This window comes from Neolamprologus brichardi, chromosome 7 (assembly GCF_056152115.1).
Source record: "Neolamprologus brichardi isolate AB-2024 chromosome 7, ASM5615211v1, whole genome shotgun sequence".
NCBI lineage: Eukaryota > Metazoa > Chordata > Actinopteri > Cichliformes > Cichlidae > Neolamprologus > Neolamprologus brichardi.
The window spans coordinates 21,991,649-22,002,990 of NC_142110.1; the positions used below are offsets into that span (position 1 = coordinate 21,991,649).

An 11,342-nucleotide genomic window follows, 5' to 3' on the forward strand; every position below is an offset into this window, starting at 1 on the left:
AGTAAAATGTTAATATACAGAATGTATCCCTAATTTATTATTATAGTAGTTCAAACTAAATCAGGAAGATGGCTTAAGTATACAGAAAGCTCAGTAAGAGCTGTAACCATACAGGGTAAAACTTTTAGCTTTAGGACATGGATGGCAGCATACCATTTCTCTGTGTGCTGCTTGGTGCATCCTTGGCTATGTGAATCTGCTTTGTGTAATGCATTTGAGATACCTGTATCATTTGCATTTTTTTTGGATGCTTTCATCGAATACAAAGACACAAAAGCAATTCCTCATCAAGGTAGCATTCATGTATCTGAAAAAATGAACAGAAATGTTACAGATGCTGAGTCTAAAAAATATATATTTTAGGTAGAATAGACACGCTCCATCATAGTGGTTTTATGACTGTGAAAAGTATATGCATTATTGGCTTTTGACAAGTGCAACGGATGGTAGATGGTACAAGGGTAGAAGTGAACCTAATCCGAACCAGGTTTCCAGAGATGTGAATACTGAGAGACCGTAAAATTAACCAGGACAGAACCTGATAGACAGAAAACAAAACAAACAACAAAAAAGGGCCTGTAAGTTTTTTTTATTTACCAAAGAAGAAGTGTAGTTTGCAGGTTTTAGAACTTATGTTCATTCAAAAGCAGGAGCAGGTGCTGATATGAGAACCATCAACGAATAGCACACATGCACATACATTTTAACAAACTTTGGGTCCACCTGTAAACTCTTGACCTGATTAACTCTGAGATGGGAAACAAGTTTTGGTTCCCAAACTTTAACCGATCAGTTATTTCAATAAACTCCAAATGAAAAAAAGACTGATCACTGCTCAGTGTCTTATATGTCTAAAGTTTCCTACAGATATATGACTGCTACACTAATGCAGGGTAAATGATTCATTGTGGAGGAACTGCTGACAACCTGACAGCTGCCTTAATGTCAGTGCAGTCAGTCCTATAAAGAAGGAGAATGTACAGATTTTATTTTGACCAGATCTGTGTCTTTTTTTCTGAAATGGAAAAGTTTCCGTCATCTCTATGTGAACAAACTCAGAGTTTTTAACCAAACAAGCTGAACCACAACATACAACAGAGAAAGGAACAGTTTAGGTTTCCAGCAATCCCCAGTGATTTATTACCAAATATACATTCATTTGAATAAATAAATTCCAGAATCTAACATTGTAGTGTTCCCTTAACTTTGAACATGTTTCAGCAACAATGCAAAATGAACTCGCTCTTTAAGGGACTCATTAACTTTTATTCAAAAGAAAAATAAAATGCATTTCAGTGGTTGTGGCCACTTTACTTCATTCTTCTCTTTTTGTGGTAGCTCTTTATAAAAAGCTCCAAAGATAGAAAGCTTTAAGTAAATTTACTTAAAGGACATTTCCTTACAGTGAGTACTCAGATCTTGCTTTGGGACAGACTTTTCAATAACATGGTACTATTGACATCACACATTTTGGCTTCAAACTAAAACTCAGCCGAAAAAATGTGGCTCAAATGAAAATTTAACAAAAGGTCAAGTTAAATCAAATACACGTATGTAACTCACCAAAGCAATATTCAGACCAAAGATGGATGTTGTTGGAACTTGTTCTCATTCACAGGGCTGGTGTGGCTGTTATTGTTGTAAAAGGGGCCATTTGGCTCTTCAGATATAATACTAATATCAGATAATCTTGACTGCTCACAACACTGATATTAATAATCACTTACACAGTCTGGAAATTCAAGCAGAGCTGTTCACACCTCAGATCTCGCACTCGGTTTGAAATGTAGAATCAGAGTTTCTTCAGCTTCAAGTACCCAACTGAGGAAGACTTACAGTCACTTGGCTGTGAATCGCATTTTGGTACCTGCCCTCTGGCCCTCTGGCTCCGGGTAGATAGTTCTGAAGGTCAAGTTGATGCGTGGGCCCCTGTCATGGTACTCTTTAGCCACTTGATGCTGGTGGGAACAGAGAGACTCATAAGCAACATATTTAAAAGTTATTCTTTCTTAAAAATGTAGTGTAAGTGAGCAATTAACAATCTTGGGCAAGTATTGCTCTATTAAGTTTCTATTAATGGGCAACATCTACAAATTTTCCACTAGAATCAAAAGAAAGAAATGTATGAATAGCCATGAGCTAAGCCAGCTATATTTTGTTCTATGTAGAAAAAAAGAGTGTAAAGTGATAATAGACAAATCTGAGAAAAAAAACAAACAACAACACATGTATACAGTCCAGAGAAACACCATCAGACATGGAAAAGTCTCATTTATTCACCTGTGCAAAGCCAACACTACTACCTTTTGCACAAGAAAATAATGGCCTTCATACATTTTGTGCAGCTTGTGGACTCAACGACACACACAAGTGCAGAAACACCACTACACCTCCATCAAAATCTGAGAAGGAGGTGCAAGGTTTGCTTATACACAGTGTGAAAAGAAAAAAAAAAGAGCTACGTAAACACAGAATGATTCCTGTATCCATTTTCAAACACGTGAAGTACTTTAGCAGGACTGATGGGTTTAGTTAAATATTTAGCCACCACTTCTAAAACTTGCTCAGTGAACCAGATGGTTTTGTTAGGCCAACCATGACTGCAATAATGGAGATAAAATTAATGTCTGAAGTGATCTTTTTCTTGAAAGAGAGTAATGAAGCCCCTGTTAAGTTACTCAGGGGGGTGTCGTCATAAAACACCTATGACCTTATCCTCTCCTTCTTTCAGCTCAAACCTCTTTCATCTCCTTGCCTCAACTTGTATCTCTCACTCTCTCACATCACTTAGTTTTTAGTAAGTGAACATTGTGTAGTGGAAAGTTGAGGATAGCTCCATTTGGGGCCCGTCCTGATTTATATCAGTGGTATTGTTTTGATCATTGAATTCCTCTAGCGGTGGACAACACTTGTTTAAACTTGTTTAAACCGTTTTATATATGTACAGTCAGGTGGAAATTTTTTTTTCCCCCCACACAACTCTGTATAGTCCAGTGAAAGTGTCCTTATTGCTTTCATAAGAATTCAGAGCCAAGTGTGAGCATCTCTCTAAGCGTCTATGTTTTGCTATGCATCCTTGAACAAAGTTTAAAAAGATATACCTAAACATCATGGCCCATTTTACCTGCTCTGCAAATAGATTTGGCCATAATGAAATATGCTGTAATAACTCATTCTCATACCTGAGTGTGACCCAGTTATTTTCAACAGAACCCAGCTACTCTCTCTGTTACATACACAAGAGCCTTGCACTCATGTAAATCTGGTTGGGTCTGACTTTGATCGTAAAGAAAAGAAAAGAAAAGAAAAGAATAGAAAGAAGGCTCTCATTAGGTTGAAGCCTTACTCTTCTCTCCAGGCCTCTCCATTCATCCTTGTTACTGGTTGGCCAGGCGAGAGGAACCTGACTGCCTTCACCACACATCTATATGCTCACATGGTGAGTCAGAAGCACTAACACTCCTCTATCGCACAACAGCGAGGAGACTATTCAGTGTGAATGTCCAGTGTTTCATTAGAAGTGTTTTTTCAAGGTTGCTGTTTTAATAATAACTTAGTTTGTGCAAGAAAGATAATTTACAAAAGCATCACAGTACAAAACTATCTATGTAAAACAGGCTGAAAAGATCCTTAAAAACAAACTATCAGTGTTCTTTTGTTATCTGAATATGTATGTTGTTCATTTTGACATGCTTAACCATTTAAATCAGCTGTTTTGGATCAAGGACATATCTAAAACCTGCAGGAAACTGGCCCCTGAGACATGGAGTTGGACACCCCTGGTGTAGTGCGAAAGACCCGGCACCTGAAAGGGAGACATTTTTGAATAAAAAGAATTTGTAATTTCTGCCTGAATCTATCCTGTAGCTGGACTTTCTTTGAATAAAGCTTTGGTTATACTCTGCTGTGGACACAGACAGCTGAAGACCCAGCAGCTTAGTAGCGATTACTATTATACTCACACTCACTTTTTGATGACAAAGTTTACATCACTCAGCCCTAAGCAAACCTTAGCGGGCTTGGAGAGCGTAATCAAGGCTTAACTTTATTGCCTGCCTGGTGAAGCCTACCTGCCAATCATCCTGTGTGGCTCCTTCCATCAGCAGAAGTGTGCCATGACTCAGAGGAATCCGAATCCGCTCCATGTAAGTGTAGTCACCCTTCTCCTCCTACAGGACAAAAACACACAGTGCAGTCCAAAGGTTAATCTTCAGTGTATATGCAAACACCTAATGCTGATGCTTTGCTTCACACAGTTTGCAAAGCATCTCTTTTTTTGGCATCAAATGTGAAATGTGTCCATTAATCTGCTTCACTCTTCCTCCCAAGTTGTACTGTTTCCTGAGGCAGATCAAATGTGTCCATCTAACTTTAATGCACAAGGAGATTACTTCTGATTGGATCACTTCCCAACTCGTCTTGCCTTTCTTCACAAGTTAAGTTAGTTGTGAGACGATCTCATCTTACCAGAATACTTTCATCTTGTTTTTATTATAGTTAAGAATGAACCCTGGTGAGCTAACTCACCGGTGGAGGCTGCTTGCGGAGACTGAAGACTCTGGTGTCGCCCAGACTAAGAGAAGCAATAGTTGGCTTTTGACCCAATGAGGCTTCGTCGTCGCTGTGCCAGCCAATGCTGTCATGGCCATCCCGATACAAGTTACACAACAGGGAGTTGAAGCTGCATCCAGTCGCATGCTCCACTGCCTTGCAAAGGTTTACCAGCAATGGATGCCACTTTGAGGAAAAAGCAAGAACAATATGCAGAGTTCAGCAAATGAATGTATGACAAAAGGATAGAAAAACAGAATGATGAATGAGGAAAATGAAAGACTCAATGTTAAAATAATATAACAAAAGCAAATATTTCACTCTGTTTAGATCAATCTTTATTCTCCCTACAATTAGACTACAAATCAAAGACTTTGCCAGAGATTGTGCGAAAAAAAAATTCTGTCACATTTTTGTTACAGTTGTCAAACCTGCATGTTTGCAGCCATTGTGGAGCGAGCATAGGTATATGGGAGCTCTCCATACCAGCAGGTCAGCCTGGGTTCCTCGTATGCTTCACCTGGACCAGAAAACACGCACACATCCAAACAGATCAGGAAATTGCCCAGATTAAACAAGAGACAAAAGTTTTTTTTGGTATTGCACAGTGGGGGACACATTTCTGTGAATATTTAAAATCTGCTGATATTTGATACCCAGTCTTAGTGCACACACACACAAAAAATAACGTGGTTATTTGAAAGCTTAAATAAAAGAGCTGTGCTAGTATTTCCGGGTTAATAACAGAAATTTTATCTGATGCACACTGTACCGGGCCCCTACGGCCCCTCCTGCACGTGGTTGGTCCACAGGAAATGTGTCCATGTGGCTCTTTTGAGCTGAGCCTGACCAGCACTGCAGGCTAATTCCCAACCATCAGATGCTCATTGACAAGGCCCACCCTTAGGTCTGGCTCCGTTAACCCTAATCTGAGTGTGGTACACTGGCCCACTGGTTTTTCCTACATAAAGGTCTTGTGAATCACACTTCGTCTGTCCCTTCATCTAGAACCAATTTGCCTTGGGAGACCCTACCAGGGACAAAATGCCCTAACAATATGGGACCTAGGATCACCAGAGTACACAAACCCCTCCGCCACAATGATGTGGTGATTTGTGGAGGCAATCAGGTGGCAGTCAAAAGCGGGGGATTTGCCGGTCTGATTCAAACTTGCTGAAACGGGCTTTGGGTATATGGAACGCCACCTCCCATGAACACGAAGGAGTCTAAGCTACTTCAGGTGGAGAGATACTGGCTAGATATGGTAAGGCTTGCCTGAACACACAATTACAACCAGTCTCCTGGAGAGGGGATGGATTCTGTTTCACTCTGGAGTTGCACCTTAGTGAGAGGCAGGGGTGGGTACACTTGTAGAAACAAGCTTCCATAGCGTGGCTTTGCTCAGCTCTAGGGATAGAGTGGGGTGCTCGGCCCTTCAAGAGTGTCTAGGAGTAGAGCTGCTGATCCTCCACATCTAAAGGAGCCATTTGAGATGGGCATCTGACCAGGATGCCTTATGGGTACCTTATAGGTGAGGGAGAAGGCAGACCCAGGAGACACTGGAGAGATTACATCTCTTGGCTGGCTTGGGAACATCTTGGTACTCTCCCTAAAGAGCTGTAGGATGTGGACAGAAAGAGGGAGGTCTGGGTGTTTCTGTTTAGACTGATGTCCACAACAACCCAGACCCAGATAAAGTGCAGAAATGGATGGATTGGTCTTTTAAGTATAAAACACTCAACCACTCAAACCCCAATCCAGACCTCTGCCTGTGGACAGTTTCATAGAGTAAACCATCAAATCAATCTCTATATTGCGTCAGTAATTTGATGAAGGCAATTCAGTCAGGGCAGAAAACTGACAAATTTGTTCTTACTGGATTTTCTTTCAGTGTCTAACAAACATGTACAATAATTGTCTTCTTTGTCACTGGTTTTCTAACAGGGGTCACGTAAACATCTAAATCCAATTTCTCTGTCTTCCTCTGTGGGTCTGAGTGTACCTCACTTTCTCGGGAAACCAATAGTTCTCTTCCAAGAAACAATTTTTTGCCTTCAGTGTATTTTGGCCAGCCGTCTGGTATTAGAATATGGTGAAACCAAAACAAACTGGTTGAGCAGCCATTGCTTTTTATGGTGCTGAATTATTACATACATACCATTTATCAACTCTCAAATGCCAGAAAGATAAGCAAAGGCCAAACCCATTCAAAGTATCCATTTCAAAGTTGTGAGACCAAATGATCGGAAAAACTGAGTCAGTGCATTTAAAGGTTGTTTTAAAGCAGGGCAGGATAAATGAAGGAGTGGTGATACATTAAAGAGCCAGCCACCACGTATTTTTCCACTCTTCCTTAACCCAAACATTGATGATTTCACACCCTGTGTCTGTGGTGAGTGTTTGGAAATCATGACCACTTGTCTTCATCATTCTGTTTGTTTGCTGTGTAGCTACTGCAGAATTGCACAAAAGATGAACAAGAGCCAGCTGAGAGAAAAGGACGATTGTGAGGCAAAGTCTGGCTTCATCTCAGCACATTCCCCTGTATATCGTCTGTTGCCGTATATGGAATACAATGCGAGTGTTCTCAGTGTCAGCTTTTTTTCAAAATAAAGTTCATACACAAATTACCACATGAGCAAGGCACCTAGTTGGATTTGGAAAACTTTGCATTAAAAAGTTATAACTTTAAAAAAAGAGAGTATATTAAACAATTACCCAAATCTATTGCCAACAAAAAGTATTCTGTTATTATTTAGAGATCTTTAAGTACAAGCAGTTCAGCAATCCTTCTTCACGCTCCTCTCTACAAACCACATACTCACATTTCACCTAGTTTACACTGTTAAGAACCCAGTGCTCACCTTGTCTGTAGTTGGTCTTTTGGGACCATGGAAGCTCTGCAAGCAGCTTACTGAACATCCAGTCGGCCTCTTCTAGGGAGAGAAATCCAGGCAGCAGCCGCAGCCTCGACAGATGAAAGACAAATAGACACAGACTAAATCCCCATAAACATAAAGTAAGAGTATAAAGTATGTACTTTACCCTGGTTTTCTAAGAGTTTAAAGTCTGGGCATTCCAATTATTTCTGTAAGGCATAAAATTCCTCCTTAACAATATAAACGTGTAACCTTTTTCTTTCTTTTTTTTAACAGAAAGAGAAATACACAGGGAAAAGACTCTTGTGCAAAATAGTAACATTTTTCAACATCCAGATCAACTAGTAAAATCAAATGACTGACAGTTACTTTTGGTTTATTATCCACTACAACCATTCTGTTAAGCTCACAAAATGACCTGCTAAAATTCAAACTGAACCTCAATAGCAAAATACAGACTACAATAACATTGTCTCTCTGTAAATCAGATTTTTCTAATAACAATAAAATCAAAATTGACATGCTAAAAATCTATGTAAAAATAGCCTGATTGTACCTTCCACTATATAATAAAGCACAAGTTATGAAATATTCTTAATTATTAAAAACAAAGCTCATTTTATGTGTTTTACTGGGGACCATAAAGTAAAAAGCATGACTTTTATTAAGAAAAAGCATATTTATTATGCGACCACTGCCACCTAGTGGATTTAAAACTCAGTCACTGATTTGTGCAATGTTCAATAAACACACATTCAGCTATTTTCCATTTAATTGTTTTTTTTAAACTTTACACACCTGGACACCCCTGATGGTCCATGGCTGATCTCAAAATCACCTGCCTGTCTGAAAATCAATCAATCAAATCAAATTAATCACGTTAAAAGTATGTAGTAGAGGACTCACTAAGCCACCTTAAAAATTGTGTGATTAAAAACGTTATCTGTCATAAAAACAAAGCTGTGATAGTAAAGATATAAATTAGTAACTTACTCTATCACCTTCTCTGGTGGCACATCTCTAATTGGCTGCAATAAAGAAAAAAAAGAAAAAGTAGTATCCTCACATTCATTTTTATTGGCAGCAAAGACTCATTTTGACTTCTTCACGTGGACAGTCTACCTGGGAGGGCTGGAGAAATTCAAAGGTTTTAGTTGTTTTCTGAGGCCCAAAACCCCAAGAACCAGAGGCCACGTTGGCATTTTTGGATTCATTGCAATTTGGGCCTGCACCTATTTAAAAAAACAGAATAAGAATCTTGTTTCCTACGTAAATGTCAGCCCAATTTGTCACACTTATTTAAACACATAACTGTATTTGATAAGAGAGGAAGAAAATTCCTTATATTTTTTATCTATCTCTATGAATGACCTGAGCTGGCAAAAGCATGCAAATCTTGCATTTCACAGTACACACAACACTTTGATTTACCTGTTGGACCTGAGTGTTTTGGCAGTTGTTTCGCCCAGCAGCCCTGAACTCTGGCACGCTGACGCTTATCTGACATCACATCAAGTCTATGATGTGAGAAAGAAGAGAAACAGATTCATTCATACCTATAGGATTTCTTTATTTGAACACAGAAACTGGCTCTGTACACACCATATCGTAAAAAGGAATTCACACAAACTGACATTAGGGAAGAATCGAGAACAGTTCCTAACTAAGAACCAGTTCTAGATTATCTTAGCTACCTGACTCTCAAGCTCAAATCTCAAGCTTATCAAGCTTTTTAATCAATGCTGGCATGTTCAGCATTATCTCACACTGTGAGATAATGAGACAAAAACAAATCATGAAGAGTCAATATCAGAACTGATAAAGATCTTTTACACCCAGAAGTATTTGGACAATATTCTCCCACCTGTACAACACCACACTGGAGTTCAGTTCATCTATCAAGATTTCCTTCTTTAATTTAAGGGGCTTAACAAAAATACAGCATTAAAAATTTAGGAGTTATAGCTTTTTAAATGTTTTTCGTATATATAGCCCAATATATAGCCCAATTAATTGGATAAATTAATTAATTTATCCAATTAATTGGATAAATTAATACAATTGTAAACATAAGGACTGTTTTTAATACTGCTTTATAGTTAATGACTGTCTTAAGTCTAGAACCCACAGCCTTTGAGAGCCACCTTCAGTTGCTGCTTGGTTGTGGGTCTCCCAGTCTTCACCTTTGTCATCAGTAACTTAAAGTGTCCTCTAAGTGTCAGGTGACTGACTAACTCAGCTTTTGAAGAATATTTAATTTCTTTGCCGTGAAAAACTCTTGGGTTGCTTTTGCGGGTTATTTTGGCTCTATATCTGTGAAGGTTCTCAGTCATCCAGGTCATCGTAGTCAAAGGAGCTTGCAAAGAAAAGCGTCTGGACTTCTTTAAGTTGCTTGAAGACGTTTCACCTCTCATCCGAGAAGCATCTTCAATTCTGAAGAGCTGGCTCATCATCCATTTGCAAGTCCTGACCAGTTTTGCCACATTTGGCTTAACATGAGCAGAGAGTATAGTCCTGTACACTTCACAATTCATCTTGCTATATGTACCAGCAGTCACATTAACAATAAACACTAGTGACCCGGTTACAGTGGCAACCATACGTGCCCACACAAAACATTATCTCCACAATGTTTTACAGATAATGTGTTATGCTTATAATCGTGAGTCATTTCTCTTCTTCTGCACACTCTTCTGTTCCCGTCATTCTGGTTAAGATGGCTTTCATGTGTTCACAGAATTTTTTTAGCTGAAGTTTGAAAGCTGTTTTAGATGTTTTCGGACAAAGCCTGATCTTGTTTTTACGTGTAACCAGTGATTTACACCTTGTTGTAAATTTACATTCATGAAGGTGACTCTTGACTGTAGACTCTAAGTACACCGTTGACTGAGATCCATAGACCTACCTCTGTGAGAATTTTCTACACTTGCATCACTCTCTCTTTCACGCCACATATTGAGAATAAAGGCATCACATGCAAGCAAGGAAACAACTCCAGAAATGTTATCTTCTTAGTCCATCATGAGATACCAAGAGAACAGACTTCACCTGGCCCTGAAACTGCTTATCCTCCATTTGTCCAATTACCTTTTAACCTCTGAGAAACTTTGTATAAAAAATGGCTGTAATTTATGTATAGTTACCACAATTCAAAAAATCTAAATTTCAATCACGTCTTCATAATTTTATTTAAAATCCACTCTGCCACTATCCAAATACTACTCTAAGTGTAGTCGAACGGAGAATGGCACTCCTACTAATGTCTTATCAATGTCTACCCCTGCATGCAGTTTTTTTCCTTTATGTGTGTGTGTGTGTGTGGAGTGCTGCTCAGATCTGCAGTCCTTTGTGATGCGTAATGAGATGTTTTGAGTTATATATTTTGTTCGAGTGGTACTTGTACTACGTTCTTTTCCCTCTGTGCCTAATGAAAAGCACGATTTGTTGGATTTATCGTAGAATCTTAAAGTTTCTCTGAGAATAAAATATGCAAGCATCAAATTGAACAAAGCAGCTTTTAATAAATTGTTCGATAGTTAAACGAAATAATTTCTGTCCCTTTTAGTTAAAGGATAATTTCGATAGTAAACTGGCTATTCTTAACTGAAATACTTGATTAGCCTGGTGCTCAGTATACGTAACATAAAGTTACTTTAAATAACACTTTTTAAATGTCATACTTCGTAAGAAAATACCAGGACTAAATAATGTTGGAAAAAAAACTTGAATGACTTACCCAAGTGGTCGCTAAAGCATATCTACAGAACTAATAGAGAAGAGTTTTTTATTTAAGCTGTAGCGCTGTCAGCCATGGCAAGAGTGTAACGGGGAAAATAAATCCTACCTGGAACCGAGATGTGAAACTATAGTTCCGTCTCTAGCTCTCCTCTCCCTCTCTTTTAAAAAAAAAAT

The 11,342-nt window shown here is 38.7% G+C and overlaps 1 protein-coding gene across 2 annotated transcripts; it reads right to left on the bottom strand.

Annotated features, from left to right (window-relative positions):
• Positions 1-575: 575 nt before the first annotated feature.
• On the bottom strand, positions 576-11,268 carry alkbh3 (alkB homolog 3, alpha-ketoglutarate dependent dioxygenase). 2 transcript variants are annotated; one of them, XM_087843311.1, is made up of 11 exons: positions 11,167-11,268; positions 8,862-8,947; positions 8,553-8,662; positions 8,424-8,458; positions 8,229-8,276; positions 7,416-7,519; positions 4,983-5,071; positions 4,528-4,737; positions 4,071-4,169; positions 3,740-3,805; positions 576-1,958 (listed from the first exon to the last, which is right to left on the bottom strand). In XM_087843311.1, the coding sequence occupies exons 2-11, from the start codon at positions 8,935-8,937 to the stop codon at positions 1,839-1,841; spliced, it is 957 nt and encodes a 318-aa protein (XP_087699437.1). In that variant the 5' UTR covers positions 8,938-8,947; positions 11,167-11,268; the 3' UTR covers positions 576-1,838. The 2 variants fall into 2 exon arrangements, with proteins under 2 accessions (XP_087699437.1, XP_006782468.2); XM_006782405.3 differs by lacking the exon at positions 3,740-3,805.
• Between the last annotated feature and the right edge of the window lie 74 nt (positions 11,269-11,342).